We start from the raw sequence: 24,859 nt of genomic DNA, 5'->3' as shown, positions 1-24,859 counted from the left end.
GTGATAGACTAACATTTAAAATAATTATTAACTTACCGATTCATTTTCTTTCGCACATTGACCATTGACGCTGAATACGAAAAATACAATGCACAAAAGCAAAAGAGTGTAAAGTCTCACCTGAACAAAATAAATTTTATTTAATTTAAAATTCAATGAATTAAAAAACATTATAAAACATAAGAATTAATATAATGTTGAAATTATGTAATTTTATCATCTTTGATTGCTGCTGTGTTTTCTTCTGTGAAACCAAATTTGCAACTTGATGCAGAACAACAATTTCTCACTCTTTATATACTGGGAAGAATTATTTATTTATTTTTTTTAATTATGTCTGCATAAAAATGTTATTATTTGTTAAATAAGACTTATCTGTTTCTTAAAATGGAAATGTTTATTTTTGTCAATAATTCTCTCACTTTTTGGGTATTCAGTGTTTTTTGTTTTATTGATATATAAAACTGTAAATGTTTACTTTGCTTTTAATATCTTCTGTTTTGATAAAAAATTAAAAAAGAAATTAAGATAATTATTAAGAGAATGATAAAAAATATTGATAATAAAGGAATAAAATTTTGGAAGTTTTTGGCAACTTCCTTGTGGAAGAGATGGGAGTCACTTTTTATTCAGTTTAAGATTTTCTCATTTTGAGCTATGCAAAAAATAAAATGATACCGAATTTTTTGTGTATTTAATAAAATAGAAATTTCATGTCAATTTTAGTAAAATTATGTAGGGAAACAAAATTCCTTCTTTTCACTAATAACGTCAGTTTTTTTTATTTTTAATCACAATATTTTCGGGTTTCTTTTTCTAACTTCTCTACAGAATAAATTTACAAGGTAGTAGAAATTATTTATCAACTAGCAAACAATTTAAAAATTTTCTAATTTAAATTTTTATTGAAAACACTAAAAAAAATTCAATTTTGGAGAAATTACAAATAATTGCAGAAATTCAATTATTTTCAAAAAAAAAAAAAAAATTCTTATAAAATTCAACTATGTTCAAAATTTGAAAACAAATCTCGTAAAAATCCCAATTATTTTTATAAAATATAAATAACAAAATTCTTCTCCAAAATTTCATTATTTTCATAGACGTCAAAAAAATTCTTGTCCTAATTTCAATTATTTTCAAAAAATTTTCTAATTTCAATGATTTTCAATATCTAAGATTTTCATAAAATTTCCCAAAACGAATTCAATTATTTAAAAAAAAAATTAATAAAATTGTATTTAAACATTTAATTATTTTCATAAATAATAAAAATTTCCCAGGAATTCAATTATTTTCATAAATAATAAATTTTTTTTAAGGAATTCTATTATTATTTTCATAAAAAATAATTTAAAATTCTAGAAAATAACAATTGTATTAAAACGATGAAAATAATTTTGATGAAGTTACCGGTAACAATATTCTTATAATATAAAATAATAATTTTATCTCTCGGTCATCTTTAATTATTAGAAAACATGAAGAAATCGATCACTCCGAGTCTTCGTTTCGGAGCAATCGATAATTTCATGTTTTATAACAATACTTTTATAAGTTTTTTAATTTAAAAAAAGGTTGGAATTTGAAATTTTTGAATGTCTTAATTCCTGTGAAAAATCCTGTTCCTAAAATAAGAGTAAAAATAGGAATTGTGCAAATATTTTTCTTCTTTTTCTAAAACAAAATAATAATTTTGTTAAAAAAATTGTGATTAATAAAGAAAAATAATGCAAAATAAATAAATGTTCTATTTCTTAATCACAGTTGTTTAACAATTTTCTAATTTTGATTAGAAGTAAAGAACAAAAATCTGCATAATTTCAATTTGACGAAACATAATATTTAACAAAATTTTCAAAGCAATTGAATTTTATGAAGAAGAATTTTATTAAATTTAAAAGTGAATTGAAAATAATTGAATTCTTGCGAAGAAATTTACTATTTATAAAAATAGTTGAATTGTTTCGAAGAATTTATTAAAATTTTAGAAAATAATTGAAATTTATGGAAATATTTAAAAATATTTGAATTCATCCGAGAAATTCAATTAAAATTGGTTTGAACATAATTGAATTGCTTTAAAGGATTTTACTATTTATAAAAATAATTGAATTATTGCGAAGAATTTTACTTTCTATAAAAAACATTTAAATGTTTCAAAGAATTTATTAAAATTATAAGAAATAATTAAATTGTTATGAAGAATTTTATAGAAATATAAATTTGAAAATAATGAAATTTTTTCGAGAAATTCAATTAAAGTTGTTTTGAAAATAATGGAATTTCTTTAAAGAATTTTATGAAAATTAAGTACATTCAAAATAATTGAAATTCATGACAAGAATTTTATTAATTTTTGAAAATAATTTAATTCTTTCAATTTTTTTTGACAAATATATTTAAAAATTCCATTGAAAGTAATTTAATTTTTATATAGAATTTTTCAAAAATATTTTGAGAATAATTGAATTATTTTTAGTGAACTTTAAATTCTTGTTGAAATTGTATTTTATGAAAATTTTTGAAAATGATTAAATTCTTTCATGTAATTTTATTGAAATTTGATTAAAAATAATTTAACTCATGCAAAGAATTTTTGTATTTAAATATAGAAATAGTTGAATTGTTTCGAAGAATTATAGTTAATGAAATTCTTAAGAACAATTTAAGAAATTTTAATTAAATTCTTTGAAACAATTCAATTATTTTCAAAAATGTAATTTTATTTCCATTTTGAATTTCTTTCTTTAAGTTTCAATTTTCTTTTTAGCAGATTTTTATTTTCGCTTGCATTTTCAATTTGATTATAATCAAAATGAAAGTAGCTGTTAATGTACAGGATTTAAATTAAGGAGACTAATATTAAAATTTCCTGTGAAGTAAATAAATATACTAAAATAAAGAATGATTTTTCTAAAGAAAATAATTAGAAGATTCAAAAGTAGTAAAGAAATGGCTTGATTTTCAATAACTAAATGGAATTGATATAAATGAATGAAAATAAAATTTAATTAGGACAAACTTTTAATGCTTAAAATTTGTGTCTTCTTTTCGGGTTTGTGGTTTAAATATACATATACTTATGCATATTAATTAATCGAATGTAAAAGTAGTACCGTTAATTTTTTCACTGACAGGAGAGATCGGTGTCATAATCCGAGTGAGATTTAATTTTTGCAGGTTGCAGCGGGCTTCCGAGAGAAGAGATCTTAATCGCGACAATCGAAAGTCAAAAATGGTGCAGGAGGGGAAAAGTGGGGTTATTGCGTGCCATCGTTAAAATGGATCTCTCAGAAGTGTTGTTGGGAAAGTATAACGGAAGACCACCCTGAAAATCGTATTAGGTCGGCACCAATTCAACCTTTTATACTTTTCTTCATGTAATGACTCGAGATATAGGCAGCAAGCAAAACGATTATTACTTTGGACCAAACGATTTTACGCTGCATCTTTTACCGTGACAAGATTTTCAGTGGTGCAAATTAGGAATCTACGCTTTGATCACAATCTTTTTTTTCTTTCTTTTTTTTTTTGAAACAATCGTAAATTTTACGTAATCTGTTATTTGGTTAGAGGTTCTAGTAAGTTGAGGCTTAATATTTTTTTATTTCTAGAAACATTTTTTTTTTTTTTTTTGGAATCTTCTTGTACTTTCTTGTAATTTACGGTTGTATTTTTTTCTAATCTTTTTGTATTTGTTCTCAGTACTTTTCGTAATTTTGTTTTTGTACTTCCCTTTGTAATTTTTTGAAATCTTTTTGTATTTCTTTTCAGTATATTTGTAATTTTGTTTATGTACTTCCGTTTATAATTTTTTGGAACCATATTCTATTTGTTTTCAGTATTTTTTGTATTTTTGTTTTTACACTTGCACCTTTGTTAATTGGTCTTTATTAAATTTTTGATTGAATTAATTTTTTCTCCGACTTATTTCGACGAATTTAGAGTATACATTAAAAGCGGATAATTTGAAGATTTGTCAAGGCTGGAAAAAGGAGATAAATTTTTATAGTGTCGACGAAAAAGTAGATCTACTTTAATATCCATGATTCCGTCGATTAAAGCGCGTGGTCGAATCACTCGAGCAGATCAAATCTCCCCTTTTTACGATTCGTTGTTTTTGTTATCGTTTCGCGCAATTTTCCCCTGATTTAATAAAAAGAGTCTTTTTTGTTCAGTTTGCGACTCTCTCAAAAAAATTAAAACTATTAATCATATATTTATATTTTTGAAAATTAATTAACCAACATAAACGTAGTGGTTAATAGTAATAGTCATGTTAAATAAATTAATAATTTATATTATTAATTTACAATTAATTTTTATTATTAATAAATAATTTAATAAACGTTAATTTAATAAATTTAATAAATTTAAGTAATTAATAAATTAATTTAATAAACGCTCTTCTGCAAGGAAGTTGTCAACTTGTGTCATTCTGTACGTAAAAAAATGCAAAAATTTATTGCTTGATTATTATCAGTATTTAATTTTGCTCTCTCTTATAATCTAAAGGATTTTTTTAATTTCTTATCAAAACAGAAGATATTAAAAGCAAAGTAAACATTTACATTTATATAACAATAAAACAAAAAGAAGATACCCAAGAAGTGAGAGAATAATTAACGAAAATAAACATTTCCATTTTTAGAAGAAGAAAAATTTTATTTAACAAATAATAACTTTATTATACAGGCATAATTTAACAGTAGGCAAAAAAATTCTTCTCAGTATATAAAGAGTGAGAAATTGTTGTTCTGCGTCAAGTTGCAAATTTGGTTTCACATAAGAAAACACAGCAGCAATCAAAGATGGTAAAATTACATAATTTCAACGTTATATTAATTCTTATGTTTAATAATGTTTTTTAATTCATTGAATTTTAAATTAAATTAAATTTATTTTGTTCAGGTGAGACTTTACACTCTTTTGCTATTGTGCGTTGTATTTTTCGTATTCAGCGTCAATGGTCAATGTGCGAAAGAAAATGAATCGGTAAGTTAATAATTATTTTAAATGTTAGTCTATTACGATTTTTATTTACTTTGTAAAATTAAAAACAATTAAATTTCTCTTTCAATTTTTCAAACTAATTTATCAACAATATCTCTAGTAATTTGTTTCTAAAATATTAATTCATTAATAATATTTTATTTCTAATTTTTTAGTGCAGCAGAACTAAACCTTGCTGTACTGGACTTCGATGCAACAGTGGCAAATGCAAAAAAGGAGGATAATTCAAAATTTAATTCCAAATAACAATACTTGATGTAAATTAAATTGCATTAATTTTTTCTAATCAAATTTTTTACTGTAAACCCATTGCTTTTAATAATAAAGACCATAAAAAGAAAATATTTATGTTTCAATTTTACTTTTACATCGAAACATTATCTTCAGTCATTTGTTCAACAAATAATTTCTCATAAAATAAAATATTTAATTTACAATTTTTTTCACTACAAAAAAATATTTCATTTTAATAAAAAAAAAATGAAAATAGTACATTTTAATTTTATTTATTGAAATTATAAGTTTTACAACAATTAAAATTTTAAATCACTTAAATTTAAAAATATTTAAAAACTTTTTAGAGCTGAAATCAGCTCTTATTTAACACTTTCTTTTTGCATTGTTAAGAAAAATTTAATTATTTAAAAAGCTGATTACATTAGGGGAATGTAGTCAAGGTTGGCCTACTGTCTAGGTAGGCCACTCGCGTTTTTTTGTCAAGTTCACTAGCGCCACCTACGCGCATTTTTGTCGAAGCTTGTCTTAGTGAAACCTAACTTTTTGTTCAATTACATTTTCGGAAAATCGAAAATTGTGTTTTCTGTGACGTCGGTACAAAAAAAGCTCAAAAAAAGTTTTGTGCATAATGTGAAAAACCATTAATAAAAGATAAAAAACAAATTGAATCGTCAAGGCAAGTATGCAGAAAATTTGTGGGACTCATGGTTGAAAGGAAAACAAAGTAAAAAATCGAATCCCGAAACGTATTTCTTTATGGTTACAACAATTCGGTAATGTTACTTACTGTCAAGGTCGGCCACTATGTGTTTAAAATGCGCAAAGTTGAGGACGAGCTACTTCATTTGCAAAAACTGCAATTCTGTATAACTCATAATATAATTGATCATCTTATTAATATTTTTATTTAATTTTATTAATATTTTAGTGCAAAATTTTTTTTTATTTATATTTACTTTTTTATATTGTTTATTTTTATTATTTTATTATTTCATTAAGTTACAAGCTGTAAACAATAAAGAATCAATTTTCCGTAACTCCAAACATGTTATTTTTTTTTTTAACGATTAATGCCCTTTGAATTTTAAACATGGCCGACCTTGACTGTAATGGCCAACCTGGACTACAAATTTTTTTTTTTTTAAATCTTTATAACTTTTTCATTTTTAAACCTGTCAATTTACTTTGTACAGAAAAAATGTTCCTATTAAACAGGACTTTCCAACCATATACTTCAATTGTCCAAATTCATTTTTAAAAAAAAGTTATAAACAAAAGTCAAAAAGGTGGCCGACCTAGACTATGTTCCCCTATTACCTAGAATTTTATTAAAATTTTTTTAAATAATTGAATTCTTGCAACGTATTTTATTTAAATTTTTTTTAAATAATTGAATTTCTATGTAGAATTTTATTATTTATGGAAATAATTGAATTCTAGGAATGAATTTTATTTTTCTAAAAGGAATTTAATTACAATTGTATTAAAAATATATAAATTCTTATAAACAAATTTTAATAAAATCCTTCAAAATAATCGTCATCTTTCGGAGCATTTTACAAAAAGTTTTTTAAAAATTTAAATTCTTTTGTAGAATCTTCTTAAAATAGTAAATATTGAAAATATAATTGAAATCCTGCGATAAATTTTACTATTTATAAAAATAATTAAACTTTTGTTTAGAATTAGATTTGAAATTTTTAAAAATAATTAAATTTCTACGAAGAATTATGTTAAAATTGTTAAAAAAATTATTTTAAAGAATTTAATTTAAATTTCATTGAAAAGAATTGAATTCTTTGGAAAAATTTTATTAAAATTTTCAAAAATAATTGAATTTCTGGGAGGAATTTTATTAAAATTGTTGAAAATAAATAAATTCTTTTAAAGAATTTAATTTTAAATTATATGTATTGTAAATTTGTAAATAAATTAATTCTTATAAAAAATTTGATCAAAATTTTGGAAAATAATTGAATTTTTGTAAAGAAATTTATTTAATTTTTTTTTAAACAATTAAATTCTTTTGAAAAATCTTTTTAAAATAGTAAATATTGAAAATAATTAAAATTCTGCGATAAGTTTGATTGATTATAAAAATAATTGAATTATTGTTTAGAATTAGATTTAAAATTTTTAAAAATAATTAAATTTCTACGAAGAATTATTTTAAAATTCTTAAAAATTCTTTTTAAGAATTTAATTTGAATTTCATTGAAAGCAATTGAATTCTTTTGAAGAATTTTATTGATATTTTCAAAAATAATTGAATTTCTACGAGGAATTTTTTTAAAACTGTTGAAAATAAACAAATTCTTTTAACGAATTTAATTTTAAATTGTATGCATCGTAAATTTGTAAATAAATTAATTCTTATAAAAAATTTGATCAAAATTTTGGAAAATAATTGAATTTTTGGGAAGAATTTTATTTAATTTTCTTTTTAAACAATTGAATTCTTTTGTGAAATCTTTTTAAAATAGTAAATATTGAAAATAATTGAAAGCCTGCGATAAGTTTTATTCTTTATAAAAATAATTGAATTCTTATCAAGAATTAGATTAAAATTTTGTAAAAATAATTAAATTTCTACGAAGAATTATGTTAAAATTGTTAAAAATTCTTTTAAAGAATTTAATTTAAATTTCATTGAAACAATTGAATTATTTCGAAGAATTTTATTATTTTTGGAAAAAATATTTTAAAAAATTTTTGAAAATAATTCAATTATTTCAAAAAATTTTATTAAAATTTCTTGAATTGTTTCCAAGAATTTTATTAATAGTTTTAATTTTAATTATAATTTTTTATTTCATAAATAAATAAATTTCTGGATCACTTCAAAGGAACATTGGGAATATTGCTCTGGAATATTACATCTACATTTTAGAAATTTAAAAATGTTTTGAACTTCGAAAAGCTTCTTTCGACGTTGAAAAAAATTTATTTACGATTTTCAATTTCGATATTTGTCGCAATGAGAAAAATAATCATTGTTCTTTTTTTCTTTGCACGCGCTCGTTTCCCCTTCCATTATCGAACAACTCTTAGGCGGGAGGGGGGATTGAGAACTACCATTACAGCACCTCAATTTAACCGCCAACAATGTGGACCACACGAAGCAAAATAGTTTCCAAGGTTCTCACGATCCGATTTTCAAAAACATTCTCCCAACTTTTGTATAAATCTCCAAATAATTAGAATTTTTTTTCGATTATTTCATTAAACGGATAACATTTTTTTTTTTCCCAAATCAAATCTTTTCTTCTCTTTTTTTTCAATACAGAAAAAAAGTCCTCAATCATTAAAAAAAGGTGTCGATTATATAAACCTCTAATTTTGAGTAATATTTTACGAAAATATTTGTACAGAAAAAAAAGTGGTGGGTACACAGAGAGAAAGAGATTTTGGAAGAAAAAAATGCCAGAGGCACTTGCACGATATTCTTCGTCTTGCAAAAAAAAAAAAAGAAAAAAAAATTGCACACCAACCCCGAAAGTCCAAGCAGACACTTTCCGAGTGGTCGTTAATCTTCCTCGGGCATTTTTGCTCTCCAGACAACGGGAATTGGAGCATTGTGTGTGCGGGTACATGCATGTGCAAACAATCTGAGCATTCGCGATCTCTTGAGTTGTGCCAAGTGGAGCCATAAAATTATATATTGTGCGGTAGCTTGGCACGGCTCTCATTGCGGGTGTGCGCTTCAGGCGACGCAATATTCATAATTTGCAAGCACACTTGCAAAAATCTCATCTCTTTCCAATTTCGAAAATAAATGTTTTTGCGCGTGTGATTTAAATTCCCGACCTCCCAAACGAAATGTTTTTTTATCACGAATTTTGTTTTTTTTCCTTTTTATTGCACTTTCTAAATTTTCTCTCCTATTATATGTAAATTACTTCATATATTTTCATTTTTTCATCAAGATTATTTTTGAATTTTTTCAAGTATAGAATAATACAATTTGGAAAATGTTTTTTTTTACGAAAGAACGATTTTTAATGCAAAAAAAAAAATTCTAAGGAAATTTTAATAAAATAATTTACACCTTATTTTATTTCGCACATTTTTCTTTACTTCCTAACAAATCAAAAAAGGCGTGATGACATTCGGCAAAAGTTTCTATAAACAATTATAAAACTCATCTAAATGTCTGTTGTTTATGGTCAATATTTTTTCTGAAAAATTTTGATATTTAAATTTATGAAATGCTTATCGAAAAATTAAAAAAAAATTTATTTAGTTAATAATTTTTTAAATAAATATCAAAATTTTCAAAAAATTTGAACAACTCTCGTAATTTTTATTATTTTTCATTGCCAAATTTTTGAAAAACTTATTTCATGATTCTCAACAATCAATCGTGTGGATTTTCAAAAATTTTAATTTTTTCAAAACATCGAATTTTTTGAAAAATAAAAGAAAAATGGTAAATTAGTTAAAAATTACTTTTATTAATTTTTTATATAGTGTAATATGATTTCAGGTAATGAAAAAGTGTAAAAAAAATTTGACACCCCTAAAAATGGCAGAAATTTAATTATTTTAAAAAATTTAATTAATTTATAAATAGTAAAACTTATTGCAGGATTTTAATTATTTTTAACATAATTTTTCATACGTTTCAAAAGATTGAAAATTTTGATTTTCTTCATTTACATGGAATATATTTTATGAAGTGGAAAGAATTGTAAATTTAAAAAATTGTTTTCTAAAAAATATTTTTTAAACAAATGACTGGTGATAATGTTTTGGTGTAAAAGTAAAATTAAAACAATAATACTTTCTTTTCATAGTCGTTATTAATTAAATGTTTCTATGACTAATAATAATTTTTAAGTAAAAAAAAAATTGTTTGTTAAAAATGTTTATTGTATTTAAATTTTAATTAAAACATAAATTCTAAAGGAAACAATTTGCGCTTAATATTTTTTTTATAAAATAAGCGCTTTCGAATTATTATGAATTTAAATAATTTAGTATTATTTCTAGAAATTAAAAAGTATTTTTTTCATTTTCATGAAATATTTATAAAGTAAAAAATATTGTAAATTAAAAATATGATTTTTTAACAAAAATTTTAAGAAAAAAGAACAGAAGGTAAAGTTTTGGTATAAAAGTAAAAGTAAAACAGTAATATTTTCTTTTCCTAATATTTATTATTTGAAGCAATAGGTTTAAAGTAAAAAATTTGAATATAAAAAACTGAAGCAATTTTCATTTACATAAAGTATCGTTGTTTAGAATTAAAATTTTGTTTAGCCTCCTCGTCGGCATTTGCCACTGTTGCATCGAAGTCCAGTACAGCAAGGTTTAGTTCTGCTGCACTAAAAAATTAGAAATAAAATATTATTAATAAATTAATATTTTAGAAACAAATTACTAGAGGCAGTGTCTATGTTTTGATAAATTAGTTTGAAAAATTAAAAAAGAAATTTAATTCCTTTTAATTTTACATGGTAAAAAATCGTGATAGACTAACATTTAAAATAATTATTAACTTACCGATTCATTTTCTTTTGCACATTGACCATTGACGCTGAATACGAAAAATACAACGCACAAAAGCAAAAGAGTGTAAAGTCTCACCTGAACAAAATAAATTTTATTCAATTTAAAATTCAATGAATTAAAAAAAATTAATAAACATTAGAATTAATATATATTGAGTTTTTGTAATTTTACCATCTTTAATTGCTGCTATGGGTTTTTTTATATGAAACAAAATTTGCAACTTGATGCAGAACAACAATTTCTCTCGCTTTATATACTCTGAAAAATTATTTATTTATTTTTTAATTATGTCTGCATAATAATGTTATTATTTGTTAAATACGATTTATTTGCTTCTAAAAATGAAAATGTTTATTTTTGTAAATTTATTCTCTCCAGTTTTGAATATTCAGTGTCTTTTGTTTTATTGATATATTCATGTAAATATTTACATTACTTTTAATATCGTCAGTGTTGATAACAAATTAAAAAAAAAACTTAAAATGTGAACAATAATAAATATTGATAATAATTAAGCAATAAAGAAATAAGGTAAAAATTCGAAAAAGAGGGAAAATTTTGCACAAATATTTCGTTATTGAGAAACGGAAAATTTTAATTTGTACGTAATAATAATGCAATTATATAAATAATCGTTGAACGTTTGTGAGTATATAAATCGAGAGAAAATTTTATTTAACATCAATTCCAATTTTGGTTTTAACGAAGAAAACAGAAGTAAGCAGTAATAAGAAAAGATAATATTTCTTATAAAATGTATTAAATAAAATTGAATTAATAATTAATAAAATTAATAAAATTGAATTAATAATTAATAAAATTAATAAAATTCGATGAAACTAAATAAAATCAATAAAATATATCAAAATTCCAATTATTTACTTTGACTTTGAAGATTGATAATTTCTCAACATTTAAAATTATAAGTAGAATAAGAATTGTTATATTTTATAAAATTTAAAATTCATGTTCTTCTTAGATGAAACTTCACACTCTTTTGCTATTGTGTATTACACTTTTCGTCATGACCTTTAGTGTCCAAGCATGTCAAAAGGAAAATGAATTTGTAAGTTATTAATAACTGTAAATATTAATCTATTACGATTTTTACCACGTAAAGTTAAAAAGTTAAATTAATTCAACAAACAATTAATATTTAAAAAAAAATAATAACTACCTCTAGTAAATTGTTTCTAAAATATTAATTTATTAATAAAATTTTATTTCTAATTTTTTAGTGCAGCAGAACTAAACCTTGTTGTACTGGACTTAGATGTAACAGCGGAAAATGCCGACGAGGAGGCTAAACAAAATTTTAATTCTAAATAACAATACATAATGTAAATTACAATTACGCATATGTTTTTTTTATTTAAATTTTTTACTGTAAACCCATTGCTACAAAATAATAAAAAAAAAGAAAATATTATTGTTTCATTTTTACTTTTATACCAAAACTTTACCTTCTGTCCTTTCTTCTTAAAATTTTTGTTAAAAAATTATATTTTTAATTTACAATACTTTTTATTTCATAAATATTTCATGTAAATAAAAAAAAATACTTTTTAATTTCTAGAAATAATTCTAAATTATTTATAATTCATAATTATGCGAAAGCGCTTTCTTTCTATTCAAATTTTTTACTGCAAACCAATTGTTTTAAATAATAAATAAACATCAAGAAAAGAAAATATTAATGTTTTATTTATACTTTTACACCAGAACTTTACCTCCAGTTATTTGTTCTAAAAAAATAATGTGAAGTTCAAATTTTTTTTGTAATAAAAATTATAAACAATTATATGCAATAATAAAAAAAAAATTTCAGATAAATTAGATATTAATTTTCTCTCCGAAAAAAAACCATTGTTATTTTTGAAAGGGAAAAAAATGGTGAAAACGTAGTTCTAAAAAGAGGAAAATCGTTTTTGTTAGCAATAATAACAAAATTATATCAATAATAATCGTCAGTATTTTTTTGAGTATATAAATTGTTAAAAAAATTTGTTCGACTACTTCTTTTTGTCTTGTTTAGAAGAGAATAGTAAAGAAAGAACTGCTGCAATAATCAAAAGGTAAAAGCTCTCTTATAATTATTTTTATAAAAAATTTCCAATTTAATTGAATTTTAATTATTTAAAAAAATTGGTTTTCATTTAGATGAAACTTTACTCTGTTCTACTTTTCTTCGTTGGACTTTTCGTCTTTACTGTTAATGGTCAATGTCTTGGTGACAATGAACGGGTAATTTATGTATTGCATAATTAAATACGATTAAAAAAAAATAAAAAAATATTTTTTTTTAATAAAATAAAATTCTTAATTATAATTGTATATAATTATACAATATTTAATTATAATTGTAATCAGAATTATTTTCACTGATCTCTCTTAGATTTTTCGCATATATTCGATTGAAATTTTATAACAAAAATGAAAACTTTTAAAAAGAAAAGAAAAATTAAAAACGAAAATCATTGCCTTTAAAATAAATTTCATTTCTAAAATATTTTAATTGAACATTTTTTCAAATTCAAGTGTGAGAACAGTCGAAGATGCTGTCAGGGTTTTAGATGCGATCCATTCTCAAAAAGATGTGTGAGACGTCTTGGTAGCTGAGGCTTTTTAATTCTCCTGCTTCATTTGTGCTATGGCAAATGACTTGAGTCAAAGAAAATTTGACAAAATTTAAATTTTTCAAAATTATTAAATAAAAAAAATAAAAAATTGACATCATTAATATTTGTCCTTAACTTTTTCTGTCAAGTGAATTTTGTATGTTCAATAAAAAAACAAAAAGCAAAAAAAAGCAATTTATAATATTTCTTTAGTTTACTTCCAATGTTCTTTGTGTTTTTAAAAAAGTTGAAACATTTTTTCAATTTTTTTCCGTTTGTAAATTTTTAGTTTACTTTTTCTTTATAGGCAAAATAAATATTTAATATATGTTTTAAAATGCAGTTTAATATACGACATTATATTATTCATATATTATAATAAATTTTATAATAATATATTTTGTATTGTAATATACAATTTTATTATACAATACAATTTCCAACCATTTTTTAAAACTGTTTGTGTAATTCTAGTAAAAAATTACTAAAATTTATATTAAAAAATAATTGTGTTCAACTTTTTTTATCGTTCTAAATCTTCGAGTAAAACTATATAAAGATTATGGTTTATCGATTTTTTTATTTACTTATTTTTTTAAAATTAAATTGAATAATTAATATTTTTTTCTCGTCTTTATTATTTAAAACATTGAGTTTACAATAAAATTTTTGAATAGAAAAAATGTATGCAATTTGCATCAAGTATTGTTATTTAGAATAAAAATTTTGATCCAAATCTAAATTAGGGAAAAGTCTGCGTTAATTTAAATTAATAAAAATTTCGATATACCAAAGTTTGTACTAATTTTTAATTTTGACAATATAGTTAACTTAAAACTACAATTAAAATTAAAAAGAGAATGTCAAAAATATATTTTATTTACAATTATTTAATTTACATGGAAAGTTATTTTATAAATAGATTTTCGTATTTTTATTATTTATTTTCCATTTAATTTAATTTTTTGATTACACGTTTACAATGATAAGACGCATTCTCTTAAAATAACTCACACATCAAAATCACATTTAAGTTTTACTCGTCTCGAACAGTTATTATTTGTTAAATATGATTTATCTGCTGTTGAATATTCAGTGTTTTTTGATTTATTCATGTATTTATGTAATTATTTGCATTTAATTTTAATATCTTCAGTATTGATAACAAACTAAAGAAAACTTAAGATTAAATAAGAAACAATAATAATTATTGGTAATAATTAATCAATAAAAGTGAATAAAAAAAATTCGAAGAAGATGGAAAATTTTGCATGGACATTTCATTAGCGTCCGTCCATAAATTACGTAAGACTTTTTTTTAAATTTGACCCCCCCCCCCCCCCTTCGTAATAAATTTTACATACATTAGCGCCATTTTTTCTATTGTGCGTAAGAACTGTCAGACAATAATGCAATTATATAAATAATCGTTGAACGTTTGCGAGTATATAAATCGCGAGAAAATTCTATTTAACATCAATTTCAATTTTCGTTTTAACGAAGAAAACAGAATTAAGCAGTAATAAGAAAAGGTAATATTTCTTATAAAATTAAATAAAATTTAATTAATAAATTTAAACAAAATGCTAATTATTTACTATGACTTGATAGACTGATAATTTCTCAACATTCAGAATTATAAATAGCACAACATTTGAACTTAATATTGACAACATTGACTTGCAATGTTAATTTAATTTTTATTCGGCTCAGTTTTACTATTTGAAAATTAAATTATACTAATTTCAATAAAAAAATATGTTATCCTTAGTGATGAGAATGTAATTATGAATGCTTAACAAAAATTTTTAATTCACGTTCGTCTTAGATGAAACTTCACACTCTTTTGCTATTGTGCATTACACTTTTCGTCACGACCTTCAATGTCCAAGCATGTAAATATGAAAAAGAATCTGTAAGTTATTAATAACTGTAAATATTAACCTATTACGATTTTTCACCACGTAAAGTTAAAAAGAGTTAAATCGTCCTTTAATTTAACAAACAATTAATATTTTTTAAAAAATAAAAACTACCTTTAGAAATTTGTTTCTAAAATAATAATTTATTAAAAACATTTTACTTCTAATTTTCAGTGTAGTTTACAGCATACCTGCTGTCCTGGATTACGATGCGATACTGAAAAATGCATTCGCTATTGAACTACTGTTAAGTATACCTTTGATTCTAATTAGAGTATATACGCTGTGAATTAGTGAAATTTAACTGATTTATTAGCGTATATACACTTTTTGAAATTAGTGCTATACTTATTTTAATTCTAAATAGCAATACTTGATGTAAATTAAAATTGCATCAATTTTTTCTAATCAAATTTTTTTACTGTGTAAATCCATTGCTTCAAATAATAAATACCAAAAAAAAGAAAATGTTAATGTTTTATTTATACTTTTGAAACAAAACTTTACCTCTTTTCATTTGTTTAAAAAATATTTGCGTTAAAAAATTAACTATTAATTAATTAATTAATTATAATTAATTATAATAATTTGAATGTTCTTTCATTCTTTCATTCATTCACCTTTTCTGTCCCTCACACTCTGAAGTTTTCTTTTGTTTATACTTTTGTTTTTTTTTTGTTAACTTTAGGTAGATTGTATACTTTATTATTAAGTTATAATTATTTTTATTTTATAATTAATTCAAAATTGTAATGACAAATAGAAATCATCAGAATATTTTTCACTTCTTTTCATTAAAAGACTAAAATTTTGTTAAATATTATGTTTTGTCAAATTGAAATTATGCAAATTTTTGTTCTTTACTTCTAAGGAAATTTAGAAAATTATTAAACAACTGTGATTAAGAAATAGAAAATTTATTTATTTTGCATTATTTTTGTTTATAAATCACAATTTCTTTAACAAAATTATTAATTTGTTTTAGAAAAAAAAAGAAAAATATTTGCACAATTTATATTTTTAATCTTATTTTTGGAACAGGATGATTAAAGATGACCGAGAGATAAAATCATTATTTTATATTATAAGAATATTGTTACTGTAACTTCATCAAAATTATTTTCATCATTTTAATTCAATTATTATTTTCTAGAATTTTAAATTATTTTTTATGAAAACAATTGAATTCCTTGAAAAAAAATTTACAATTTATAAAAATAATTGAATTAATTGTTTCGAAGAATTTTATCAGAATTGTTGAAAATAATTAAATTTTAATAATATTTATAAAAATAATTGAATTCCTTAAAAAACTTGTATTATTTATAAAAATAATTGAATTCATGTGAAATTGTTATTATTTATGAAAATAATGAAATGTTTGCATACAATTTTATTAAATTTTTTTTTAAATAATTGAATTCTTTTTGAGAAATTTTATTAAAATAGTAGATATTGAAAATCATTGAAATTTGAAAAATTTTTGATAATAATTGAAATTAGGACAAGAATTTTTTTGACATTTATGAAAATAATTGAACTTTGGAGAAGAATTTTGTTATTTATAAAGATAATTGTGATTTTTACGTTAAGTTCTTAAAAATAAAAGAACAAATTGTTTATAATTTATAAATTTGATTTATCAATTACAAATTTTTAATAAAATTCCAAGTTCCTTTTGGAAAAAAAGGAAAAAATTTATATTTTAATCTAGATTAATCACATTTTTCAAGAAAATCTTAAATATTTTTTTAAAAAGGAGTGAAAACTTTGGAGAACTTATATTTTTGAATCACGATTGTTATAGAAATTTTGATTTTTTCAGAAAGTAAATTCCAATCAACTTTTTTATTTTATAAGAACATTAGAATAGTTAATAGACATTATTATTAAATATGTATTGACATTAAAATTAGAAACTAAACTTATTTTAGCTATTTTTAATTAAATTTATTGAAAATTGAAATTTTATACAATTTAAATTAAAATCTTGTGAAGTTAATCTATTTATGAATAAAATTGTAAACGCAACTCTTTTGAAATTCAATTAATTTAAAAATATTTAAATAAAATTAATTTTTTTTATTTTCTTAAAATTTTCTTTTTTTCAGAAATGATAGTTCTTTGCAAGAATGAAGTTATTTAAAAAGAAATTATTGTCAGAAATAGAAAAAATTGAGTTTTTTTTTAAAATTCGTAATAGTAATTTCACGCAGTATATGAGGCGAAGAAAAAGACACAAAAATTCAGAGCTTTCTTATAAATTCTAAACATTTAATTTTTTCCAGTACTTTTAACAAAAATCGCTGACTTTTCCCTGAATTCCATGTCTTAGAATGAAATTTTTTTGTTGTCGGTTGACATTAAAAACCCCGACAACAATTGCGATTGTTTGTACATTTTTACTTATTTTTCTATTCGGTAGTTAATTTAGTTAATTCATTAATTAATTGATTATTGTTTGCTGTAAAAATAAAATTGAAACATTAATATTTTCATTTTCTTATTTTTAATATTTAAAACATTGGTTTCATAATAAAAAATTTGAAATAGAAAAGATTGATATAATTTTAATTTGTATCAAGTATTGTTATTTGGAATTGAAATTTTGACCATATTTATTAGATGAAACGGCATCCTCCACGTTCACACCGAAGGCCAGGACAACAATGTCTGCGATTACACTAAACATAAAAAATATAATGTTTCTCATAAATTAGTATTTTCGGTAACAAATTACAGGAAATAGTATTTATTTTTTAATGACTAAATTGTTTGTAACTTTATATGAAAAATTTTAATCATTTTAATTTTACATATAGTAAACATTTTTAATAAATTAATATTTACAATAATTAATAACTTACCTGGTCATTTTCCCATGCACATCTCTGGCCATTGACGGTCACGATAAAAAGTGTAACTCCCAAAAGCAAAATAGTATAAAATTTCATCTAAAAAAATCGTGATTATTTTATTTAAAAAAAAATCCGTAATTATATTCTCATTATTACTAATGAGAAGATTTGTTTACCTTAATTATTAAAATTTTGACTTTATTTAATTTTATAAGTATTTTTAATTTTACCTTTTCTTATAACTGCTCAGATCGATTGTCTTCTTTAAAACCAAACTTTTGCAACTTATGTACGTTTAATAAAAAATTGTCGTGGTTTATATACTGAAAAAAACTGACAATTATTTATTTAAATGCGTTATTTTTTTCTATCATGATGAGTTTTTTTTTAAATAAAATATTTTTGTAATTTTTTTCCCTTTTTGAATATTTAATTTCACAATAATTTATGTAAATATTTACATTTTTTTTAAATATCTTCAGGTTTGGTTTGTTTTAGATTGTATGAAAATAAATTTTATCCTTGTTTGTTTTCGTTTATTTATAATTTTTACATTAAAATTTTTTTTAAATAAACAATTGATTTTTTTCATAACAATTAGTTGTTTAAATACATGTTCCTTAATACTATTTAATTAATAATACATGTGTGTATATAATAAATAAATCTTAATTAGCGAAATGTTCACTAAATTTTAGTTGTTAAAATTTCATTTATAGTACATCAGAATTTCGACTAATTTTTAATTTTAGTAATTTAGAGGGTCGGTAAACTTGCACAAATTTTTTTATCGTTTATTTAAAGGAAATTAAATTATAAAATATTTTCGCGCATTTCCGGGTTACCCGCCAAATTGTTAAAGGTTCGGATTTTAATACTCATATTTTTCCTTATTTTTCTCCTAAAAGGTTTGATTATTTTACAAATGAATTTATGCGAAAGGTTATTAAAAGAAGCATTCTGTTTGACATAAAAAAATTTAATTAATATTTTAAAAATATGAACACAAATTATTTATCTTAAAGCATAAGTGTCCGGGGCTACCCGAAATTCTGCTAATTAAATTTTTGAATTTAATTCTGTTTTAGTAATTAGTATTTTACAAAGTTGTACTTTAAGCTTAAAAAACTTTTAAAATCATATTGTATGATATAATTTTGTTCTTTAAGGGTAAATTAAATAAATGGAAAATTTTTTTTTCTTTTGCAGTCTTTATTGATTATAATATTAGTTTACAATCGAAATTTTCGGTCACAATAACAGTTCTACATTTTTTTAAAAGATAGAATGTTCTAGAAAAATTAAAATTGAACGTTCTTAATTGTTTTAGTCCATTGAAGTCCTTAATAATTTTCTGGCCAATTGTAGGTGAAATAAAATCGGAACAAGTTTTGTTATTTACTTCGTCTTGCACATCTACCTCCGACGCATCGTGTACTACAGCATTGACTTCCCTCGCGACACTAAAATTTAATAAAGCAAATTAAAAAATTAATTTTCAATCTACAGATTATTTAAAAATTTTTTAAAATAATAAATTTTTATTACTTCAGCTCCAACTAATGCACAATCCAATTCACACTTATCTCTGTTACATCTAAGTCCAGTACAGCATCGGTTATTGCGATCACACTAAAATTTTGTTAAATAATTTTTCATTTAAAAAAATTAATACATGAGTTATAATTTTAGACAACAAATTATTTTAAATATTTTTTTTGGTAAATATTAGTAATTTTTATTACCTGTTGACCTCGAATGCTGCAATTTCTTTCACATTTATCTCTATTGCAGCGAAGGCCATTACAGCAGCGAATACTTTGGCTGCACTGAAATTTGTTTTTTGATTAAAAAAATCAATAACAAAAGTTGGATTTGTTATAATTCTTAATTGTCTGAATATTCTTATAATCTAAATAACTTTTATCCTATTTGTCATGTGGTAAATTTTTTAAATCCAAATTTTTATTACCTGTTGTCCTTCTCTCCTGCATTCGCTTTGACATCTTCCTCCGTTGCATTGCAAATTATCACAACATGGACGACTAGCACTGCACTGAAATTTTTTTTAACATTTAATAAATTTCAAAAAATAAAAAATTTTTATTTTATTTAACAAATTATTTTAAAATTTTCCAAATAAAATAGAAATTTTACCTGTTGATCTAGAAGGCTGCAGTTTTTTTCACATCTATCTCTATTGCAGCGAAGGCCATCACAGCAGCGATTATCTCGGCTGCACTAAAATTTTTGATTTAAAAAAATCAATAACAAAAGTTGGATTTAAATTTAAAAAATTGTTATAAAACTTTTTCAAGAAGAATAGAAATTTTTAATACCTGTTGGTTTTCGCGTCTACATTCCCTTTGACATTTTCGTTCGTTACATTGCAGATTATTACAACATGGTGTACCAGCAGCGCACTACAATTTTTTTTTTGAAATTTAATAATTTTTAATTTAAACAAATTAATCAAAAGAGTTTAATTTTATTTAAGAAATTTTCAAAAACAATTTTAAAATAGTACAAAAAATTTTTATTACCGCTTCTCCATCTAAGTTGCAGTCTGGTTTACAACCTTCTCTGGTACATCGTAGTCCTCTACAGCATTGTCGTTGTAACGTATTGCACTAAAAAGATTTTTTTTTATAATTTCAATTACTTCTGAAAAATAGAAATATACTTTTTGTTTCAATTAGTTAATAACATACCTGTCCATTTTCGTTTACACAATTTTGGCTATTGACGGCTATGACAAAAGCCCCAATGCAGAAAAATACCAGGGTAAAAGCTTTCATCTAAATAAAAAATTGCGTACTTAATTCGAAATTCACTTTTTAATTCAAAATTGTTTCACAAATAAGTAATAATTATAATAAAAGTTAAGTAATATTACCTTTTTTTTAATTGCTCAGATTGTCCTGTGTAAAGTTGTACTTGAAACTTAATTAAAAGAAAATTTTTCACCGTTTATATACTCACAAAAACTGTCTTTTCTTCATTTATATTATTTTTAGTCGCAAAATTAATGTCAATATTTTAATTCATTTATAAATTTCTTACTTCATTTTCTGAAAATAAATTTTATCCTTGTTTTTGTTGTTTGTGTATACTCGTTAAATGCAAATTTTTTTTATATGTGCGTCATTGTACATCAAATGAGACACCCCTCTTGCCCAAAAAGGTTTTGATTAAAATATTTTTCAACATGTGCAATATTTATGCTGAAAACATACCATGTTGATGCCCTGTCTCCAAAATTGCAACTCAAAATCTTGGACTAAAAAATTTCGATTTTGTAATTTTCATTCCATCGAAATTCTTATTGTCAATTTATAGTTTTACATGAGTTTCAGAATACGCAAAATAATTTTTAAAAAAACCGCTGCCAAGTTGTATGTTTTTTTATAATTTTGGTGTTCATTTCATGAACACTTTGCTTCCTCATAGAGATAATAATAAATTTAAATTTTCTATATCTAATTTATTATAATTGTTAATTATGAGAAGATTCACAAAACCTAAAATTCTTTTACACGAATTGACAATTGTCCTACGAATTACGAAATTTCATATGATTGGTAAATTCTTCAATTACATAATTATTAAAAAATAAAAACTTCAAATAATATTAAAAAAAAATTTAATTAAACTTTTTCAAAAAAATTAATTTCAAAATTCAATTATTTTTAAAAATCTACTATTTTACTCTAATTATTATTAACTCTAATGCTTTTAAAATTCAATTATAATATAAAATTTTAACTGAAATCAATTTTTAAATCAATGTTTATGAGAAAATTCTCCTAGAATTCAATTATTTAAATACAATGACAAAAATAACAATTTGTTGAATAATTGCACGTTTCTCAAAATTGAATTCTCATAAAGAACTTTATTTATAAATTTTTAAATAACTAAATTCTTTTGAGGAATTTTAATAAAATTTTTAAGAATTTTTTGGATGTCGATTAAAATTGTATTAAAAATAAATAAAATAAAATAATTGAATCCCCATGAAAATTTTATTTTTGATGGAAATAATTGAATGATTGCGAAGAAATTTATAAAAAAAATTTGTAAATAATTCCTGTGAAATTTTCATTATTTTTTGAAAATAATTGAAAAATTGTGTAGAATTTTATTAAAAAATTTTTTTAAACAATTGATTTCTTTTGGAAAATTTTATAAAAATAGTAGATATTAAAAATCATTGAATTGAGGAAAATTTTTGAAAATAATGGAATTTCGGCGAAGAATTTAATTATTTCTAAAGATAATTGAAATTTTGATGAGAATTTAAAAAAATTTTTGACAATAATTTTTCTGCGAAGAATGTTATTACTTTTGAAAATAATTATATTTCTCCAATCATTTCTAATTTCTAGTAATTCTAATTTCTAGTAGTAATTATATTTTTCTAAACTACATAGTACTTTTAGCGTCAAAAAGTTTTAAAAACGTATCGACAAATATAATTTTGTTTTTCAAAGGCAAATTAAATTTACAATAGAAAAATTGTTTTTATTCACAGTTTTTATTCATTAAAATATTAGTTTCCGATTAAAAATTTCGTTCGAAATGAAAGTTGTACATTTTTTTATTAAATACAATATTCTTGAAAAATTGAAATTTCGTAATGTACATTCTTAATTATCTTAATCAACAGAAGTCCTTAATAGTTTTCTGGACAATTGAAGGTGATATAAAATTGGAATTATTTTTAATTTTCAGGTCGTCTTCCACATCTTCTTTGATTGCACTGTCCACTGCAGCATTGAGTTGCCTCACGACACTAAAATTTAATAAAGGAAATTAAAAAGTTAATTTTCAATGTACAGATTATTTGAAAATTTCTAAAAATAATAAATTTTTATTACTTCAGCTCCATCTGCTCTACAATCCCTTTCACATCTATCTCTATTACATCGCAGTCCAGTACAGCATGGGTTATTCCTACCGCACTAAAATTTGATTAAAATTAAATAATTTTTCATTTTAAAATGTTAATACAAGAGTTATAATTTTATACAAGAAATTATTTTAAATATTTTTTTTTTTAATGAATAGAAATTTTGATTACCTCTTGGTCTCGTAGGCTGCAGTTCCTTTCACATCTGTCTCTGATGCATCTCAATCCATCACAGCATCGAATAGTACGACTGCACTAAAATTTACAAAAATTTAATAATTTTTACTTTAAAAAAACTAATAAAAAACTTAAATTTTCTTTAAAAATAATTATTTAAAAATTTTTTCAATAATAATAGAAATTTGTATTACTTGTTGTCTGTCACGTCTACATTCCCTTTGACATTTTCCTCCATTGCACCGAAGATCGCCACAGCATGTACGGTCCGACCTGCACTAAAGATTTTGTTAAAATTTAATAATTGTTAATTTAAACAAGTTAATAAAGAAGTACAATTTTATTTCACAAATTGTTTAAAAATTTTTTTTCAATTGAATATAAATTTTTATTACCTCTTGTTCCTCTAGGCTACAGTCTCTTTCACATCTATCATTGTTACACCTAAGTCCGTCACAGCATCTACGTGTCGCACTGCACTAAAAAGTATAATTTATTAATTAGATTTTTTATATTATTTTTAATTACTTTTGAAAAATTGAAACATACTTTTTGTTTCAATTAATTATTAACTTACCCTTTCATTATCGTTCACACATCCTTGGCTATTAACGGCTACGACAAAAGCCCCAATGGACAAAAATACAAGGGTAAAAGTTTTCATCTAAATAAAAAATTGTGTATTTAATTCGAAATTCACTATCAAATTCAGCAATGTTCCTTAAATAATAATTATTAATAATATTACCCTTCTTTTAATTGCTCAGATCGGTTGACCCGCTTAAAGTTGAACTTGAAACTTAATTTAAAGAAAATTTCTCACAGTTTATATACTCACAAAAAATGCATTTTTTTTTATTTATATTATTTTTAGTTCGGAAAATTAATGTCAATATTTTATTTTTTCTTTTAATATCTTCTTTACTTCATTTTCTAAAAATTATTTTATCCTTGTTTTTGTTGTTTGTGTATAATCGTTGAAATGTTTCTTATATGAGCACTGAAAAAACATTATATTTAAATGAAACAGAAAAATAATTTTAGATGTTTTTGTTTAATTGAAATTTTATTAGTTTGTAAGCTTAATCCTAATATATAAAAAATATCTACTCCGGAAATTAAAAAATATTTTTTTTCAATAAATATATTTAATTCAAACATATTTTTTGTTTTGGTTTAAAAGTTTAAACAAACATGTTTTAAAATCTAAGGCTTTATTCAAAATTATAAGTTAATTATAAATAAATTAAAATCACTAAAAAATGAACCAAATTATAAGTTTCAATTAAACTTCAATATGTTTTAGTGTATAGCAAATATATTTGAAGTTTCATTTAAATAATTTAATTCGACTAAAAAATGTTATTTCGAAGTTTTTGATATCATTTTCTATACTCTATAAATCTGAATTACTTCAAAATAGCAATAATTTGTTACTGACAGACTCTGATTCGAATAATAATACTTCACTGATTAAAAAGTTAATAAGAACTAATTTTAAGTTAAATTCACTTGTAGGTTATTTAAAAATTAAAAATAATTAAAATTTCTTTTTTTTGTAAGTAATTTAGTTCGTGAAATTTATCTATTTCTGCAGCAATTTAT

At 22.1% G+C, this 24,859-nt stretch overlaps 2 protein-coding genes and 5 long non-coding RNA genes across 8 annotated transcripts; 3 read left to right on the top strand and 4 right to left on the bottom strand.

Moving 5' to 3' along the window:
• Positions 1 to 4,750: 4,750 nt before the first annotated feature.
• LOC122499470 lies at positions 4,751 to 5,358 on the top strand. Its single transcript, XR_006301328.1, has 3 exons — positions 4,751 to 4,817; positions 4,915 to 4,998; positions 5,172 to 5,358. It is a non-coding gene; the product is annotated as an uncharacterized LOC122499470 (long non-coding RNA).
• Positions 5,359 to 10,390: 5,032 nt separating this feature from the next.
• Positions 10,391 to 11,007, bottom strand: LOC122499472. Its single transcript, XR_006301330.1, has 3 exons — positions 10,939 to 11,007; positions 10,759 to 10,842; positions 10,391 to 10,580 (listed from the first exon to the last, which is right to left on the bottom strand). It is a non-coding gene; the product is annotated as an uncharacterized LOC122499472 (long non-coding RNA).
• A 405-nt stretch (positions 11,008 to 11,412) lies between these two features.
• LOC122499474 lies at positions 11,413 to 12,196 on the top strand. The gene is made up of 3 exons (XR_006301333.1): positions 11,413 to 11,484; positions 11,747 to 11,833; positions 12,006 to 12,196. It is a non-coding gene; the product is annotated as an uncharacterized LOC122499474 (long non-coding RNA).
• A 2,587-nt stretch (positions 12,197 to 14,783) lies between these two features.
• On the top strand, positions 14,784 to 17,947 carry LOC122499473. 2 transcript variants are annotated; one of them, XR_006301332.1, is made up of 4 exons: positions 14,784 to 14,917; positions 15,214 to 15,300; positions 15,482 to 15,553; positions 17,933 to 17,947. It is a non-coding gene; the product is annotated as an uncharacterized LOC122499473 (long non-coding RNA). The 2 variants fall into 2 exon arrangements; XR_006301331.1 differs by lacking the exon at positions 17,933 to 17,947 and having other exon boundaries at positions 15,482 to 15,756.
• Positions 17,852 to 18,446, bottom strand: LOC122499475. Its single transcript, XR_006301334.1, has 3 exons — positions 18,396 to 18,446; positions 18,175 to 18,261; positions 17,852 to 17,991 (listed from the first exon to the last, which is right to left on the bottom strand). It is a non-coding gene; the product is annotated as an uncharacterized LOC122499475 (long non-coding RNA).
• Positions 18,447 to 19,362: 916 nt separating this feature from the next.
• Positions 19,363 to 21,120, bottom strand: LOC122499467 (keratin-associated protein 4-6-like). The gene is made up of 9 exons (XM_043607847.1): positions 21,062 to 21,120; positions 20,877 to 20,963; positions 20,709 to 20,795; positions 20,505 to 20,588; positions 20,323 to 20,406; positions 20,138 to 20,221; positions 19,911 to 19,994; positions 19,714 to 19,797; positions 19,363 to 19,628 (listed from the first exon to the last, which is right to left on the bottom strand). Exons 2-9 carry the CDS (start codon positions 20,961 to 20,963, stop codon positions 19,560 to 19,562), a joined length of 663 nt encoding a protein of 220 aa, XP_043463782.1. The 5' UTR covers positions 21,062 to 21,120; the 3' UTR covers positions 19,363 to 19,559.
• Positions 21,121 to 22,737: 1,617 nt separating this feature from the next.
• LOC122499469 (keratin-associated protein 9-1-like) lies at positions 22,738 to 24,041 on the bottom strand. The gene is made up of 7 exons (XM_043607849.1): positions 24,003 to 24,041; positions 23,832 to 23,918; positions 23,650 to 23,733; positions 23,449 to 23,532; positions 23,249 to 23,332; positions 23,046 to 23,129; positions 22,738 to 22,960 (listed from the first exon to the last, which is right to left on the bottom strand). Exons 2-7 carry the CDS (start codon positions 23,916 to 23,918, stop codon positions 22,889 to 22,891), a joined length of 495 nt encoding a protein of 164 aa, XP_043463784.1. The 5' UTR covers positions 24,003 to 24,041; the 3' UTR covers positions 22,738 to 22,888.
• Positions 24,042 to 24,859: the final 818 nt, after the last annotated feature.

Source organism: Leptopilina heterotoma, unplaced genomic scaffold (genome assembly GCF_015476425.1).
Source record: "Leptopilina heterotoma isolate Lh14 unplaced genomic scaffold, ASM1547642v1 Lhet_168, whole genome shotgun sequence".
Lineage (NCBI taxonomy): Eukaryota > Metazoa > Arthropoda > Insecta > Hymenoptera > Figitidae > Leptopilina > Leptopilina heterotoma.
Note: the sequence above shows the minus strand (reverse complement) of the source record. Positions and strands in the feature narration are given on the sequence as shown.